The sequence below is a fragment of the Sturnus vulgaris genome, chromosome 7 (genome assembly GCF_052056855.1).
Source record: "Sturnus vulgaris isolate bStuVul1 chromosome 7, bStuVul1.hap1, whole genome shotgun sequence".
Classification (NCBI taxonomy): Eukaryota; Metazoa; Chordata; class Aves; order Passeriformes; family Sturnidae; genus Sturnus; species Sturnus vulgaris.
Genome location: NC_142249.1, coordinates 37,083,725 through 37,102,679, shown reverse-complemented (window position 1 = coordinate 37,102,679; position 18,955 = coordinate 37,083,725). Strand labels below are relative to the sequence as shown.

The 18,955-nt window shown below is 36.0% G+C and overlaps 1 protein-coding gene across 1 annotated transcript in view; it reads left to right on the top strand.

The window, feature by feature from the left end:
• The window catches only part of LRP1B (LDL receptor related protein 1B), a 368,685-nt gene that overhangs the window by 174,822 nt on the left and 174,908 nt on the right, over positions 1-18,955 (top strand). Inside the window, exons 21-26 of the mRNA XM_088168291.1 lie at positions 4,389-4,589; positions 6,041-6,286; positions 12,249-12,446; positions 13,232-13,436; positions 15,753-15,917; positions 16,431-16,675. Coding sequence (XP_088024417.1) covers positions 4,389-4,589; positions 6,041-6,286; positions 12,249-12,446; positions 13,232-13,436; positions 15,753-15,917; positions 16,431-16,675 — 1,260 coding nt within the window. The remainder of the gene's footprint in view (positions 1-4,388; positions 4,590-6,040; positions 6,287-12,248; positions 12,447-13,231; positions 13,437-15,752; positions 15,918-16,430; positions 16,676-18,955) is intronic.

Here is an 18,955-nt window from a genome sequence, read left to right as displayed (position 1 = left end):
TCTGTGCATGATTCTACAGAAGTAATGCTGTCTGGCTTGCACATTTGTGGCAGTTGTTCCAACGAGGAGGCACTGGCTAATTGTCCCCTCAGAGACTGATTGCTGGGTGGTGACATCTGACACAGAATGTGATGGGTCTGTGCAGGAACATGAGTATGGAGGGAGCTGAAACTGCCAGTACTTGGAGAGGGAGATGGCAGCTGGTGAGAAGAGTCCTAGTGAGATGGTTCTGCCCATTTTTTACTCATTTCTTTTCATTTTATGTCTGATAATAGTAGCTGCAGGGTCTTTCCTTACTGTGGCTTTTGTGGTTTTGGTTAATGTGTCACAATGCCACAGGCATCAGTGCCAAGCTGCAAAACCAGAATTTGTCAGCATTCAGCCAAAAGGGATTTTTCTGCTTACAGGGATGGTGATCTCAAGAACCCATTGTACTCAGCTCCTTTTCCAATATTCAGTTAACAATCTACAAATGAGGGGTGTTCTATATCCTATATGGATGGCATTTTGTCATTTGCCTCTAGTAGTTGAACATTTTATCCCTAACAAGTCATCTGACTCCTTTGGATATTGAATGACCTCTGCCTTATGTGTCCCTAAAACCATTTTTTGTTGATTAAACAATTTTTTTTGTCTCCTTGGATAATTTCAATTTCTGTTTTATGTTTTTACACCTTTATTACTTTTGTTGGTCTTGCTGGAACTGTCCAGCCTGGACAGTCCTTGAGCTGCTGTATCCAAAGTCAGCCAAAATGCTGCAGGGTACTTGAGTGACCAGATTTCAGAATTGCTTTTCTAACTTTTTTTTTTTTTTAAACCATCCCATGTTTGTTTGTAGTTATGTTTGATGAAAAATTTACTGGAAGTTTCATGCCAGTAGGATGTGGAACCAGTCATTACCTGATTGAGATTGACTACTCTTGCCAATTATTTTCTGGTTTTAAATTAGATTAGACTGCTTTTAAATTAGAATAGACTAATTTAAATTGTACAAAGATCCAGCTTTCTATTTTAAATTCTGATTCTGTCCTTCAAAAATTATTACAGGCATGTATTTCAGCTCAGTTTTATGTACTACATAAATTTATCCTTTTTATTCCATCTCCCTACTTTTCAGTTAGTAGTGCTACACCATGAGCAGAATCTGTGCAATCTCACTTAAAATGCCATCTAATTACTCTAATGATCATCATAAAGTACTTCTCTGAAGGCAAATGCAAAAGAGCCATGAATATTTCAGTTTAGTAAGCAGTACATCTGAGCTGTAATATTTGTCATACTTACTGTTCTTTCTATTTTTTCAAGCTGCAGTTGATGATATCCTATCATTTTTGATGCTACTCTGTGGACTATTTTACTATTTTTTTAATACTTTTGCTCCTTTTTTTTTTTTTTTTTTTTCTTCTACTTACATGTAGTACTATTAGAGGGGAAAAAAATTTTTGAGGAAAGAAGTAGTACTGGTTTGAAATGGAAAATAAGGAATGTATGTAGAGGAAATCAAGTCAATGGGTACTGATCTCTGATGCTGGAAGAATATAAGACCAGCAGCACTGGTGCTGTCTGAATGGGCATTGTCTGGGTCCAGATTAGATTTGAGACCAAAGAAGCTGGTGCTGAGGAAGGCTGGGGAAGGAAAAGTTTTCCAGAAACGTGATGAGGAAATTAGTAGAATTTTTATCCTTAGTGCATGGCCATACTGTTTTCTGCAGTAACAGCTCTCTTCTTTAAGCCCATGTTTTTGGTTTTGGTTTTGTTTTCTTTTTTTTTTTTTCCTTCCTGTCTCATCCAGGAGTCATTTATAAACTTCTGCTTTCTACTAAAATCTTCAAATTGAAAAATGACCACAACATGATTCAGGCTAAGTCCCATGTGTGTTCTACAGGACAAGTGAGATCATTGACCATCACAACATTTTGTTAGATGTGTCAGATTGGAACATTCTGTAATGTTGATGGGCTCGAGATTGAGTCCATTGTACAGTTTAGGAAGATGTTACATTACAGCCTCAGGCAGTAAGAATTAGCTCAAAGAGGAAACACTGCAATTAATATTCCACCAAAGTAGTTTTCCTATGGTTGAAGATATAATCAGACAAATAATCTCCTGGGTTCAGCATCCTGACAAAGACTGAAGGGGTGTATAAATGGTTAATTCTGTTGATAATAGGTGCAGGAAATAAAAATCATTGGAGAAGCATTTGGATCAGACTTCCCCACATAGCTGCTGCTCAGGCCTTCTGTTTCACTGTGTTACACAAAAGAGCTATGGAAAAGGGCAGCTACAGCTACTGAGACAATTAATTTATGATGGAATTTTACTAAAGAGGTTCCTGGAAACCAGAAGTGTGAGTTTCACTAAGGGGCAATAAAGGAAAAATATTTCAGTGAATTTTAAGTAATGATTTCAAGACAGTCATAATATTTCATTAAGTCCATCTCTTTAGAATCTTGGCAAAGATTAATTCCTTGAAAGTATATTCTACTTAAGAACATGTCATATCTATCATAATGAAAGATGAATCTTTCATTATAAAACATATCTTCACTAAGGTACAAGAAAGGCAGGGAAACTGATTTTCTCTGTAAACATTTGAATGCATAAAAGATTAAAGTAACAGATTAGGAGCACTACTGGAAGCAACCTCAATTTACTTTAGGTTATGGTTGGTTTGGTTGATGTTGGTATTTTCCATTAGCTTACATTCTACTGCTGTGTTATAGTAATATATAAAATCAATGATCATTCAGGATAATAAAGAATAGGGACACATTTTTGAAACACTTGTGATTGCAGGTAATGATAAGTTGCATACATATCATGCATACAATTTTGTTTCCTGGTGTCTGTGCAATTCTGTCTTTTGAGAATGGGATATTTGGGACTTTGGCTACAAAAGAAAATGGTGGAAGCTTTTCATTCTTATTGCCATCCCTCCCTGTTTGTTTTCAAGCTGATTTTGCACTGGCAAAATGATGTTCTGTTGTTTAAACCCCACATTCAGTGTAGTATGATCCTGACGTTTCACTTCTTGCTTTTCTTCACCAAAAGTGAAAACAGTCTCACAATTCCCTCCTGAGTGCTGCAGAATCATGGAGTTTTTTTCAATGTTCGTGTTTCACTGTATTTTATCCCCTTGACTTTCTGTGAGGACATCAGCACTTTTTGCATCAAAAGAAGACTAAAATGTCAAATCAAATGCATTAAACCAATCTTCAACAAATGTGTCCTTTTAAGAAAATTAAAATCTGATATTGTATAAGCTGGGAAGGGTGGGCAGAAAGTTGTGTCAGTTCATGTTGAGCAAGTTTAAACTTAGGAGTCTCAGGCTTTGCCAGTCAGTGCCTGGGCATCCATCAGAATTGCTGTCAATGGAACTAAGCATTCCCAGGATCTTCCTTCCCATTCCAATTGATTTTTCTCTGCATAATTAATTCATGGGCAAAAAAAAAAAAAAAAAAAAAATCTAGGTCAGCTTCATTACCTGTGGCTCTACCTGTTCTCTCACTATTAATTGGAAAATAAAGTACATGGCATTTCTGTTCAGTCTTGGTGTTACCAAAATTTACAGCTAAACCTTCCTGGCTGTAGGTAGCAAGTAGAAAAATAGGCTGGGACAGGAGCACACACACACACCTCTAAGTGTCAGAATTCACAATCTTGGTTCTTTTCATTAAAATCCCTACTTTTGCCAATTCTAATTTAATACCTTCATGATTTAAAAAATTTAAACCCTTTTTCTAATCAAGAAACTTTCTTGCATCTCTAAACATTAATGGTCATCACAAATTCCTTTTCCCCCTTTTGAGATGTGTTGTGACCATTAGTTTGACAAAACTGAAGTAATTTAAAAAATTTCATCTGCTGTAGTTATTCTGCCTAAAAGCAGATCATTTATCTGACATCACTGGGGAATGGGTTGTGTCTACTTCCTAGAAAGAATTTTCCTTTGTAAACTCATGCTAATTAAAAGTCATATATTGAAACATTGCTCCCATGGAGGGCTGTTGCAGTAGAAGATAAAAGAAGAGAGATGAAGACAAGCAGAAAATAAAAATAATTAGAACATTTTAGTATCATTTGATATATTTAACAGATTTTGAGGTTGTGTCCTGCCTGTATGCAGTTTTGTTCATCACACAAATAAGTAAGATTGGTGTTGTTTGGAAAATTAGATTGTCAAAAGTGCTGTGGATCATTCTTCAGTGTATAAGTGCAAGTTGGTTTTTTTCTGCTCTTCAAAGAGGAAAGAAATACTAATAGAAAAAGAATAATAAAAAAAAAAAAAAGGAGAGAAAAAAAGTTGTATATTGTTTTGAAGGTTTTTTTTACCTCCTAAAGTTGGCTTCCAGTCTGATTTGCTGTGTTTATTGTCTCTTTTCCCCAAGGGAGATGCATTAGCAAAGCGTGGCTATGTGATGGCGATATTGATTGTGAGGATCAGTCTGATGAGGATAATTGCGAGGGCTATTTGTGTGGACCACCAAAATACCCTTGTGCTAATGATACCTCCATCTGCCTACAGCCTGAGAAGCTCTGCAATGGGAGAAGAGATTGTCCTGATGGATCTGATGAAGGCGATCTTTGTGGTACTTCTTTTAGACACCTTTTTCTGATTGCTCATGATACTGTCTGTTGTGATACCTCCTGCTGGGGAAAACGTTCTCGTGCTGAAATTTTAGCACTAGAGCCTGTGTGAGGGTTTTTGTTTAGTTAAAGCCATACTGAGTTTATGCTCGAAGTTATAGTTTTCTTCAAAGAAGGCAAAGGAGACAAGTCTTTCATTTTCAAACCCCTGAAAACATTCCTGGAGGTAAACAATTTAAAGGGCACCGATGTGTAGGAAAGGATTTTAGTTTATTTGCAGCTCTCTCCAACTACAAAATCTTGAGTTCATACTCAGTGGTTTGGCTTGGAAGGCGCCTTAAAGGTCAGCTCGTTCCAACCTCCTGCTCAGGCAGGGACATTTCTGTTAGACCAGGTTACTCCAAGCCTTTTCCAGCCTGGCCTTGGACCCTTCCAGGGATGGGGCAGCCACAGCTTCTCTGGGCACCCTGTGCCAGGGCCTCCCTACCCTCAAAGTCAAAAAATTTCTTCCCAATATAAAATCTAAGCTATCCTCTGTCAATTTGAAGCCACTCCTCCTTGTCCTGTCACTGCAGGCCCTTGTCCAAAGTCCCTCTCCAGCTCTCCTGGAGCCCCTTTAGGCTCTGGAAAGGACTCTGAGCTCTCCCTGGAGCTTTCTCTCCAGGCTGAACACTCCCAGCTCTCAGCCAGTTTACAGAGCAGAACTGCTGCAGCCCTCAGAGCATTTTCATGGCTTTCCTTGTACTTGCTCCAAAACATCCCCATCCTCCTCATGCTGGGGGCCTCAGAGCTAGTGGGGTCTCACAAGAACAGAGGGGAAGAATCTCCTTCCTTTGAGGTGCAGCTCTATTTGATGCAGCCCAGGGCACATTTGTCTTTCTGGGCTGCAGCCTCACGTTTCCAGGTCATGTTGTGCTTCTTATCCACCAACATCTCCACTTCCTCCTCCTCCTCAGGGCTGCTCCCAATCCATTATTTCCCCAGCCTGTATTTGAGCTTGTGACTGCCCTGACTCAGTGCAGCTCCTGATATTTGGCTCTGTTGAACTTCAAGTTGGGTTCACAAGCCCCACCTTTCAAACCTTATAGATGGCATCTTTTCCCTGCTGCATCACTCACACAGCTCTGTCTCATCAAACTGCTGAAGGTGCCCTCAATCCCACTGTCCATGTCACTGATAAAGGTGTCAAACTGTGTCAATCCCAACACTGGCTCCTGAAGATCACCTCTTGGACATGGAGCTATGCTAAAATTTTGAAGGGTTGAAGTAAAGCTACCAGATGAATGGTTGCACACCAGATAATTTTTTAAAAGTATAGAAATCTGTTTTAGAAATATAAAATTTTGTTTGCCCATCTTGGAGGCCTTTGTAGGTGTTTTAGTTGACTTTACCATATGCAACATAACTGACAGCTTTTGCAGCCCTTAATTATTGTCTCTCCATGTTGTTTCAGATGAATGTTCACTTAACAATGGTGGGTGTAGCCATCAGTGTTCTGTGGTTCCTGGAGGAAGAATTGTGTGCTCCTGCCCTGCAGGATTCAATCTTACTACAGACAACAAAACTTGTGAGATTATGGATTACTGCACCAAGCACCTGAAGTGCAGCCAAGTTTGTGAACAGCATAAAAATACAGTCAAGTGCTCATGTTACGAAGGCTGGAAGCTCAGTAAGGATGGAGAGAGTTGTGTTAGTACTGGTAAGCTGAAATTTGGTGCATGTTCAATATTCAGGATGTTAATAACTGTTATGGCCATTTACTAAGAGCTTCTTTCACTTTTTTTTTTTTTTTTTTTTTTTTTTCTTTTTATGTATAAGAAATACAGGCTGGGATTGTCTAAATGTGGGGTTTGATTGCAATCTAAGGACTCATTAAAACTGTTCCTATGCTTTATGTACAAAGGGATATTGAAATATTAGGCTATTGCTAACCTAAGAATACTAATACCAGATGTTTCTAGGAATGTTAATATGGTATAATTCTGAAATTGTTTGAAGTTTTGTACAGTTTTTCATGTACAGTTAATATGCATGGACATATATGTATATACACAATTTTGCATTCTATATGGGGATTTTACTATGTATTTTTAAGAAACGGATCAATCATGATATTGATCAGTATTGGTTGAGGGTTCAGGAGATTAATTTTGAATGTACAGTTATATGCTGCCTGTTAGAATTCAATATTTAAGCTTTTTTTCCCTCTAAGGCATTCTGGCTCTTGTTTTTTGACAGCAGTAAGAGCCTGCTCAGCTCACTAATCAAGGTGAAAACCAACATGAGCAAAGCAGGAGAGGGGAATGTATTCCCCTCATGGTTCACTATTAACAAGTACTGGAGCATCTGTTGGAATCTGTGTTAGGAGTGTGTTTTTCAGGTGCAGTGTTGTGTGTAAAACAGAAACATCCATGTGCAATATAATCTGTTATCACACCTTTACCTCCCTGATAGGGAATAAAAAGAGTATTGAGTTTGCTTTCTAGATTTTGATATTTCAGTTTTCTTTGATTCAGGATTCTTTGATAACTTTATTCTATAATATCTCTATTATTTCATAGAGAATAGAAGATATGATATGATATTCTTTCATATCTTTTTGCAACTCTGAACAGAAATATCTTCCAACATTTTTCTTTTGTCTTTTGCTTATATGGGTATTTCACAAGACAGTCAAAATGGTTAGGATATTCTTTATTTATTCTTACTCTGCAATGATTGCTGTTAAAGTTCTTGCATTCTGTCAGTGCTTTGGTCTGGTTCTCAATCAGTCAATTGACCAATCTAATTTGCTATATTATGGACACTTCCAGTGAGGGAAAAAAGTGCATTCTTACTTTGTTAGAGAAATGAGAGGATTAAAAAGAATTTAAGACAGTGTTAGTAACTCATATGAGGAAAACTTGAAACAAACTTTAAACTAAATCAGGTAGAAATGCTCAATATTTGGAAACTGAATTGGGAAAAAAGTGAAGTATACTCACTTGTACTATAAAATAAGAAAAGTGAGACTACAGTTTCTTGGGTTTCTTAAGCCCATGAGATATTTCTGCTTAATGTTTACTGGTGTTGGTGAGAATATGAAGTTACAAATTGATTTCTCCAGATTTTTTTCAAAGAATGTAATGCTAAATATATGATCTGAGACCTGTGATGGCAGCTAATATAAAGAAAAATGATATCTTTCTTTACAAACTGTAATGATATTACCTTAATGCCATCAGAGCTGTGACAAAATTATTCCATATTAAATATGGCATGTGCTTTTAGAGGCACAAATCATCTTGGCCCTTTTCAGCTTATTTAATTCAAAAGGCATGGGAAGTTCTCTGGAGGACAGCTCCTCTGAGACTTCAGTTGTTGACTGTGTGAAGGGCATTTTAGGAAAGTGAGAACAATTTTGGTTTCTTTTGTGAATCTGTGAGACTCAAAATGTCGCCATCATTTAAGTCTCTGGGCATGAGATCTTGAATGAGCTTAGAATGAAGGGAAAGCTTTTATATAATACTATTACAAATAAAGTTCAAAGTGACCTTATGAAGATAAGCTGTCCCTCAAATGCCAAACTACTATTTCAATAATTTCAGTTGTTATGAAGTAATTCTTAGCACAGCCATAGTGATTTAAGATGCCTTGAACCAGGAGTAGGTGTGTATTCTATTAGAACAGTGATTTATAATCTGTTTTCCAGAAGAAAAAATAAATTACTCACAAGAAAATGAGAACGTTGCCCTGTAGCCTTTTTTTTTTCTATCTGAAATAGCATTTTCCTATGCATAAGAAGCATTTCACAAATACACAGCAATAACATGTAAAGTTGGTATGCAATACGTTTTCAGAATATGGTAAAAACATTTATTTGTGAGCCCATTAGAATGGGAATATGCGTGCTGAAAATGCAGGAGTTATGTGGTACTAAGTTTTTTCCCTGATTGCATTTCGCTATCAAAAAAGTGTTTTTGTCAGAGGAACCTAATGAATTGCCAGAGAGATATAACGAGTTATATCAGAATATATATATATATATATATATATATATATATATATATCAGTTATAACAATAATAAGTAAATAGAACTAAAATGCTTTAATTGAGCAGTTCTTCTCTTTCTAGTTTCTTTTTCAAAGCCTTTTTTAGTCTCTTCTGTGATATCTCATTTCTACTTCTCTTCATTTCTTGATGGTTTTAAGTGTTGTCTTTTTTCTCCTCCAGAGTTTCTTCACTTTCCATGTCTCTTGTTTTCATCTCATTTGCTTGTTGCTGTTCTGGCATTGTTACATTACTGACTTCCCGAACATTAAATGTTTCCTTTAGATTTAAATTTGTATTGATTGAACTAAGAGTGTGTTACTGAGCTCCATTATTCAGATAGAAAGTCAATACAAATTATAGGTTTTCATATTTGTGTTCCTGGTTTCTCTTGGAACACATTTCAAAATAAGTTGTGCTGGTATACTGCACTTGCTCTTTAAATGATAATAAGCATTCAGGAAAAAAAAAAAGTAAAAGAATACTGTTCTTAAAAGATATTTAAATTTCATGTTTACATTCAACCTTTCAGACTTTGGTATAATAAATGTTAGATGAGCTCAGAAACAGTTTAAAATTGACTGTCAGCCTTTTCTAAGCAGTGGAAACTGTTTTATCACTTCATCTATATATATATACATAGGTATAGATATATCCTTTAAAAAAAAAAAAAAAAAGGAGGATGATGTGTCTGATGATCTTAACTAGTTTGAAACTCAATTCTGTTACAATTTCCAGATACCTTTCAACGCTAAAATGGAGAGGGGAATAGTCCAAAATAGTCTCATCTTCTCTGAGCTGTGTCAAACTTTTAATGAAGGTTTATTTTAGAATCTTTATGAAGTTTTTGTTTTTCTTTGAGGTAATTTTCAAAAAAGCCTAGTGTAGATTGCTTGATGTGCTGCTGTTGTTACACTGAGCTTCAATCAAACAATTACATTCAATCAGAATTTTTCCTAAGAAAGAATTTTAAATTTAACCCACTGAAAAATGTGAGGCATTATTCTCTATGGAGTCTTTTTTGATGGTATTGTTTAGGCAGTTTTCTTCTAGCAGGTTTTTTTTACAGCTTTTAATGTAATTTGTACCTTTTTTGCATATATTTTATATCTTAGTCTTTATGGTAAAAAAATTTGAGACATTTTTGAAATCATGAAGTGTAGAAAGGTATGATTTTTCTAAACAAATTGATAACAGTTAATTTTCCTGAAGGTTTTAAAGAATGTAGGCAATAACCATTATATTGATTTGAGACTTTACAGAAATGCTTTTAGTCAATTTGCAGAAGAAAAAGTATTTGGTCTCAATTTCTCAAAGATTTCTCTGGAAAATAACATCAAATTTTGGGGGTATTGGGTGATGGGAGCATATATTTATTTTATTTTATTTTTTAATTATTTGATTGAGCCTGAAAATTCCAACTCAGTGTAATGTAGCTGATTTTATAGAGCCATTGAATGATCAGGTTGGAAGGAAGATCAAAGCCTAGCTAATACTACTGCTGTTTATCTGCCTTCCAAGACCTTCAGGACACCCTCAGTGCTAAACTCCAAGTTTCCCAGGGTTGAAATGTTTTGTTGACTCACTTTCCTGAAGATTTTTTGTTTTTCTGGTCTTTCTGAGTCTTCCTGGTCCAGTTTAAGCCTTTAATCCCTGCCCTACTTGTTGTTTATACAGAAAACAGGATTTTTCCCATTTTCAATTCATAAGCCTTTTATGTCTTAAGAGAATTTCATGTGCTTCCACTCATCTTCATATTCCATTTTTTTTTAGACTAAGCAGTTCCAGATTGTTTGTTCTTCCCTTGCAGGCCATGATTTCTAGACCTCTTGGAACACCTGCTCATTTCCTCTTTTATTTCTGTATTGAGTCACACTCTTCTTCAAGAGCTGTGATCAGAGGAGGGTATAGTATTGCAGACTGTTGTCAGCCAGGTTTAGGGTTTTGTTGTGTTTATTTAAATTGTAAATCCTGTCAAGATCCCATTGAACTTTAATCCTTTTCATAAAGATAATTTGCACCATAGGTGATTTATCTTAAACCCTGCTTCCTCTACTTTGAATGAAAAAAAACAATCCAACATAGCACACATTTATTAGGTTGTTTTTTGGGTTTTTTTCTCCCATTGTGTTGTTAATTACTGTGAAATACAGAAAAAGCTACTGGTGAGGATTATGACTCCTGTTCTTATGCACTGGAATTGCCAAAAAACCCCGTGGATCAGTAGGCTCCTGCATAATAGCTGCCAATTTATCAGAATTTGGGAAGTGCCATTAAAGTGTGTCTCAAGTTCAGATAACTGGTGCTTGTGAAACAGCTCCTAATGTCAGTGATCCTGCTCTGCACTTTATTTAATTATTTGACCACTTCAGAGCTTTGAAAAATTTGCTTTACAGAAACTCATTCATTGCTTTAACAAATAGCAGGGTCATTTGGAAAGTTCAAGCCAGATTGTGAGCAAGTGCTTCAAGAGCAGAAACAGAGCTCTGCTGAGGTGCCTGATCAGCCTAAAACAGCACAGATAATTTAATCTGTGTGTGCAGTGGGCATCAGGAGGAGCTGCAGGAGGAAGTGAACAGGGAAGTGTTCAGGTGAATGAGCTAGAGGTAAACTGGGTATTTTCAGAGACTCTCAGGAGCCTTGAGAACAGGAGTATTGCCTATTGCCATAAACTGCCAATAATCATTTACATAAATCAGTTTAAATATATGGAAAGCAAACCTCCCAGTATAATCTGCGTTTCACACTGGGAGAAGGAACTCAGAGTGTTTTGGGAGGATCAACTACTTCCCAAAGGAAAAGGATTGCTGTGAAAAAATATATTTTTCAAAGTGGATATACTGACTTGATTCAACAGTTTGTAGAATCCATTTTTTTGTCTTCCTTGTTTGTTTTATTAGCACAGTTACTTGCTTGAAAAACATTTCCTAATCTATGTAAGAACTATAATAAAAAAATCAACTTCATAGCATGGCTGACCAATGCTGATTGTGTTTACAGATATTTTTGCATGCTTTAATATCAACTCACTGGCACAAATCATGTAGCATTAATTCATTAACAATAGAATGAGAAAGTCTTTGGTAGCCAGATTTGTGATGGCATATATCAAATCAAATGTTCATTTTCTTGCTTGTTAGTTGGGCATGAGGGGTTCTTTATGCACTTCAAATGAAAACACAAGGTATGATGTATATTCCAAAGGTATTTTATGTATTAGTAAATTGTTTCAGCTGATTGGCCTTTGAAACGATGCATATTACAATGGTTTCATTTTTCTGAACCTTTGGAGAAGCAGATTTTAAATTTGATTATGTGACTTTTTAAAGCTCTAGTTATGGGCTCATAGTGCTAGAGCTACAAAATACAGTTCAACAGTTGAGTCTGATATTCCCAAATTTAATGTCTAATATCTCTAGTTGGGATCAAAGATAATGCTAGAAGGGAGAATTAAGAAGTCTGTTGGACTGAAAAAGTAATTGAAAGACTCCTTATCAAAAGATGAATTGTTTTAATCATCTGTTTCTCCTGATAAAGTATTCTGTTGTTCACCTTCCACTTGTCATTTATATCAATTTGTAGCAATATCTTTTTTATTATTCCTTTGAAATGTTTAATCTTCGTCTTCCAGATCCATTTGAGGCTTTCATAATTTTTTCTATTCGACATGAAATCAGAAAAATTGATCTTCACAAGCGTGACTACAGCCTCTTAGTTCCTGGTTTAAGAAATACAATAGCCCTGGATTTTCATTTCAGTCAGAGTTTACTGTACTGGACAGATGTGGTGGAGGACAAAATTTACAGGGGCAAGCTCTCTGATACTGGAGGTATGGATTGACACTTTATTTTCTTAACAGTGAGAACACCTGCAGTTGCAGGGTGTTGGACCTGATCAGTCATAACTGAGCTGCCATTCACAGAAACAGAATTTGTGATGGCACTCTGCCTTTGAAAAGGGATATATCAAGGTTGTACCTCATTTCCAGGCACAAAAAGACTTTTGTTATCAAAGTTTCCTTTTGCAGTGTGCTCTAGGGGGAAGAAAATGGCAAATGCAAAGAACTGATGTTTCTTCCTGGTCTAATGAGTGCAATATTGAGGGGTTTTTGTGTGTGTGTGTGTGGTTTTTTGGTGGGATTTTTTTTTGTTTGTTTGTGGGTTTTTGGGGTTTTTTTGTAGTTTATCTTCACCTTATTAAAAAAGCATAAGAATTTATCAGATATCTGATAAATTATCTCCTCACTAGGTGAAAGACTCTGCTTCAACATTTTATAGCATCCAGAAAGACTTTTTCTTTGCTCTGGTGACATAATGATGGCCTATAACTCAATATAATCTCATAATATATACAATTGATTTTCTGCAAAATGTTCTTAGTTGAAGTTTATGTTCCAGTGCTTCCATCTAAAAGGCAAACCCCAAACAATCCAGAATTTACTCCAGGAACATCTGATAAACTTGTATGTGCATGTTCACTCTACCAGTCTCTACATTAGTTCTTTAAGAATCTCTTTTCCTCTCTTGTTTGTGTGGGTTTTTTTGTTGTTGTAGTTGGTTGATTGGTTGATTGTTTGGTTGGGTTTTTTTTCTTATTTTTTTCTTTTTCTTTCAGGTGTTAGTGCCATTGAGGTTGTGGTGCAGCATGGCCTGGCCACTCCTGAAGGTCTGACTGTAGATTGGATAGCAGGAAACATTTACTGGATAGACAGCAACTTGGACCAAATTGAAGTAGCAAAACTCGATGGCACTTTGAGGACAACGTTAATAGCTGGAGCTATGGAGCATCCAAGGGCTATTGCTTTGGATCCCAGATATGGGTAATTATAAATTATAAAAAAACTATTTTTTCTTGTTACAAAGTATTTTAAAGATGTTTAAGTATGATATTTGTTTCATTTCTGTTTTTGCTGTGAGGTATAGTTTGTAACTTATCTTCGATAGTTCTTGAAAGTATATTTTGAATGATAAAGAATTCATTATTAGTGTGTTTTTTCTAAGTGAAAAGGATTAAAAAATGGTAAGTCAGGCACTATAGGGAACTTTTTGTTGGCAAATTACTTACCTTGCCATGTTGTTTCATTTATTTTTTTTTTCAATGTGCATGATAACTGTATAGTTTGATCTAACATTTTGGTGTGGTTAATGGACAGATTTAGGTGATTCCACTTGCTTAGAGACCAATTTTTTGGGGTTTTTTTTGTGGTTTTTTTGTTTGTTTTGGTTTGGCGTTTTTGTTCATTTGTTTGGGGTTTTGTTGGTGGTTTTGTTGGGTTTTTTAATTTGTTTGTTTTTGTGGGGTTTTTTTGGTGGGACTATAAAAGTACAGCTTAGATGTTAATGGAAGCCTAGTGACTGAGTGAGATAAGTGCCACGTTTTGTGTTTGGTTTTCATCTCTGGAGATAATGGTTTCCAGCTCCTGTCAGTGTTTTTTTCTACCTATTTATTAGGGGTATGCTATAAACTAGAATATTATGTATATTCAACAGCTTCATCCCCTTCTCAAAATTATTGCTCTTTCAGAGAGGGGGAAAAAAAACCCAAACAAACAAAAACATTCAGAAAAACACAACAAAAGTGACAAGTCACCAACCACCAATTAAATGTAACCAAAAAAGCACAATTGACCTGTTTTCAAAGTCATATTTAATTTTGTTTAGAAGTTTGCTATGGTCTGTCATGTGTCTTCACTGAATATTTCTCTCAGAAGCAAAGCTGTGAACATAAAGATTGATAAAGGTCCCAAATTCTGGGACCTAAATGGTGAATTAGGATGTAATGATTAAGGCTGTTGCCCTCTCAACTGAGATTTAGAAAGCTTATTTAGAGTGCATCGCTTATCTATAAAGATCTTTAAAGAGAGGCATCCTCTTGGCAGAAAAATTGGCAGAGAAGTTGTTCAAATTAAATGGTTGTGAGGAAAAAAAAATCAAATCACAACTCTTCTTGAAACTGAAGGCTTAATCTGCCTTTTGAAGAGATAGAAGCAATTGATGCTACGTTATGTTAGAAGTCAGGAAAGAAAAAAAATCTTTAAACTTAGACAGAAATAGCTCCTCAGTCCTTTCACAAATGACTATGAAAAAACAATGGTGATTCAAGGCAAAGGGTTGTGTTAGGAGTGCACAAATCCTGTATCCCAGTGGAGACAGAGCTACACTATAGATGTGTGTAAAATAAACATCTATAGATGAACACATACCTGGCCCAGTGTGAAATAGAAACTCAGCACTGAGACAAGCAAACAGCACAAGTGGGCTCATCCTGTGAACCTCCCTGGCTGAGAAGGTTGAAGGTATTTTAGTGGGAAATAAAAAAAAACCTGTCAGAAGTTTTCTGCAGTCTGGCTCTTTGCAATTAACTCTTTACTGCTAGCCATGAATTTTCCTATCAAAAGTATATTTTTTCTCTAAAAGTCTGTGTGTTGTTGAAAATTCAGTAATCTAAGAACAGTTAGAGTTTATTTCTGTCTTCTTGGTGATGCTGCTTCTGTTATTTAACAAGACACTTCTTTGGTAATAACAATGAAAGTTCTTCTTATTAGAAAAACATTGGAGATGGTACAAAACTGAGAGAACACAATAAAACCTGTCTTTGAAGTTTTCTTAGCAAGTGTAATCTGTATAAAATTCATTAGTGACATAGCAAAGTCCAGGGGTCTTCATTAGAACACTTAAGAGTAGCTGAAATCTCTTGTTTAGCCTGTTCCTTGATCCCTGCTACCTCAAATAACTTTTCTTCCCACTCTCCCTTCCCCATCCTTCTTATCCTTTCAAAGGCTCTCATTATAATTTCTTTTAATGAGCTGGGTTTCTAATTATAGAGGGAAGACAAGGCAAGCTGCTACTGTATAAATGGACATGGAAAAGGGAATGTTATTAAACCCTAGGTTTTGGGTTTTTTTAAGTTCTTTATTTTCGTTGTGGCTCTAACACTAAAAATGAAATATTACCTCCATGTTACCCTAAGTAATTTATTTAGGGACTCAAATTGATCTATATTTAATCCTTTAATTTAAAGTATGTAAATGGTTGAACATTTTCTCCAACTGTTGTCTCATAAACCATTTCAGATTTTTTCTTCGCGCTTTAATATTTTCTTCTATCCCCCTTTCTTTTCCTTTTCCTCTCACCAGAATTCTGTTTTGGACAGACTGGGATGCAAATTTCCCTCGCATTGAATCCGCTTCCATGAGTGGAGCAGAGAGGAAAATCATCTACAAGGATATGGACACTGGAGCCTGGCCCAACGGCCTCACTGTGGATCACTTTGAAAAAAGAATTGTGTGGACAGATGCCAGGTAAAGTGGCCACAGCATCCTGATAGCACTGAGAAATCCTCATTCTTCCATTCAGAAATGTGAACTGCAGTGTAAGTGGAGTGTAGTCATGGACGTTATGGGCATAAAGAGCCCTGGGCAGGCACGTGTTCAATATTTAAATTTATTTAACTGCCCTGCCAGCTGTGGGATCACCCACATTCCTGGCTCACTGTGCCTTTCCTTGTGTCCTCCCGGACACTCATCCAGGCAAGGCTCAAGTTAGACCATTATTATTTTAAGTTTATCTGAAACAAAACTAAATTTTTCACAGCATTGAGGTAAATTAAGGCCTAATACAAACAAGTATTTAATATGTCTAGTTAAATTTATAATATGAACCTCATCATCTATAAAGTTAATGATTGCATTGCAAAAATTCTGTGGTCTTACCACTCTTACAATAAGTTTTTTACTTGTTTTGCCCAATGTCATAATGGTTGTGTGATTTTTATTTTATTTTTACATAATCTTAAATTTGGGGTTGTCTTGTAGATCGGATGCCATTTATTCTGCATTGTATGATGGAACCAGCATGATAGAGATTATACGGGGTCACGAATATCTTTCTCACCCTTTTGCTGTTTCTTTGTATGGGAGTGAAGTTTATTGGACAGATTGGAGGACCAATACCCTCGCCAAAGCCAATAAATGGACTGGCCAAAATGTCAGTGTAATACAAAAAACAAGTGCTCAGCCATTTGATCTCCAGATTTATCATCCAAGTCGTCAGCCACAAGGTGAATATTTATAGAATAATTTATTATTGAGGGGGGAAATAATTTATTACTGAGGGGGGAAACAATCTTTTATATATAAATATCTGGATTATTTACAGAATAATTAATTATTCATCCTCTAAGGAGGGAAATCCATATTCTTTTTGTATATAAATATCTGTATATGAATTTGCCTTGAGCCTTTGTATTCAGCACTAGATGAAGTCAGTTGTACACAAGCCATGTGGAAGAAGTTTTTATGGGAGTGCACATATATAGATATAGATACAGATATAGCTTAGGATGTACCATGCAAAGTAGCAACTCTGGAAAAAAATCAGTATGAATTTTTATTGTGGGAGATAACAAAAGACAGCAATTATTTTGTACATAAATATTGGAAAGTGAAAAATGCCACTGGAGAATGACCACCAATTAGTAACAGAATTTTCCATGTTCTCTGGATAAATTTCAACTTTCCTGGCAAGAAGTTGATGTTAATACAATATTATTTGAGAATTTATCTCATGAATACTTGTTCTTTTTTTTTAAAATACTGAGAAGTGATATTTTGTTTTTCTTCTCACTCAGGGTTTGTAGTGCTCTGTAAGGCACTTAGGATTTAATGTTTGTAGGTTGTGAGCAATCTTGATTTGGAAACTTCAAATCCTGAGAATTTTGGATGGCTGTGTAAATGTATTAGAACCAAGTTCTGCATGAGTTATAAATAGAAAACCACGGCTAAAGCTCTAATGTAGATGAGTAGCAGCAAGCAGAATTCTCCCTGCACTCTGGTAGTCAGAAGATTTGAGGAATGTTCTCTGCTAGCACATGGAATGAAGGAAAAGCAAAGAATGCCACTCATTGTTGGTTAGTGTGTTCAAGTGTGGTGACAACTGTGACCCTCAATATGTGACATAAAGTGCCAGTGTGCGTTTTTCTGATGCTTTTATTTTAAAATTATAAGTATTCTATATTGAAGATAAATTCTACTGGTTTTCAGTGGAAGTCAAGTCTCTTGGACTTCATAACTTTCTGAAATAAGCCATTTAATTCCCTTCTTCAGAATTTACTTTTTGGGGCAGGGTACCATTCTAAAAAGCTGACTTCTGCTTAAGATAATACATGTGCTCAGGCAGTTAGAAAAATAAGAGTGAAGAAAATATGCATCTCTGCATACACTTTTCAAAGAAGTTTGTTTGTTTATTTTGTTTTGTTCCAGTTTTTTGGTTATTGTTTTGGGGGGAGGGTGGCAATTTTCTTTTAATTGGTCCCCTTCTGAACTTTGGGATTTATGTTCCATATTTGATGTTTCTAGAGTAGCAGTAGAGTTGCTGTTTGCCTTTTCTTGCTGTCAGAAAAAGAACAACTCCTTTCTGTTTGGACTGGGGCCAGACAGCATCTTCAGAGGGATTCTGTAGCCTAGGGAGACATCAGGCAGTATTCCACAGTCACAGATATCTTGGCCTCCAGGCAAGTAAAAGCTGTAGAAAAGTCTTCAGGTTCTTTTTGCCAACATCAAGAAGTTCAAGGATCAAGTTGTGTAATTGCAGCTTTTATTTTATGATGTATAAAGCACCGGATTCTGATTTATGATTGGCCTTCTGGGTTTGCTCTAAATTATTGTCTTCCAGCAGAAGCTATTTCTTTCTCCAAATCTGCAGTACCTTTTTATTTGAGCTAAAGAAATGATGATACTGCCTGGTTACTTGTTAATTTTTCCTTGGAATTTGTAGCTATTTTGCAATAAATGAACAAGGCAGTGTGCAGGTTAAAATCCTAAAATAAAATTAAGAGTAGATTTACACTGCAAATTGTCAGTATGACTAGAGCACTGCGGGATGAACATTTTGTATTTTCATATCCATCTGGGTCACCTATGCAGGTGAAAGTTTATTAGCTTTTAATATATATCAAGGAAGTTATTTTGATTGAAATGAAGTAGAACAGAGCTAAATAAACTCTCGTAGCCTAAAGCCACATTATTTGAGTCAATCTAGGACAGATGCTAATTTAAGGTAACCAAGTTAAAGTGAGATATTTGTATGGATGGGAACTTCATCTGTCAGCAAACCACAGGGGACTGTGGAAGGTTTCTTCCCTGATGCAGAATATTCTCAGGAATGTGAGAGGCCCACTTGAGTTCCCAGAATCAAAGGTGTGTGTCAGGAGTGCTGTTAAGATGGCAAACATGGGGTTTCTAGGAAGATTTAAAATATTTTTCAACTACCATTGTGTTTTAAAAACCCACTTGCTGCATTGTATTTTTTAAAACTTTTTTTTTTTTTTTTTCCATTTCTC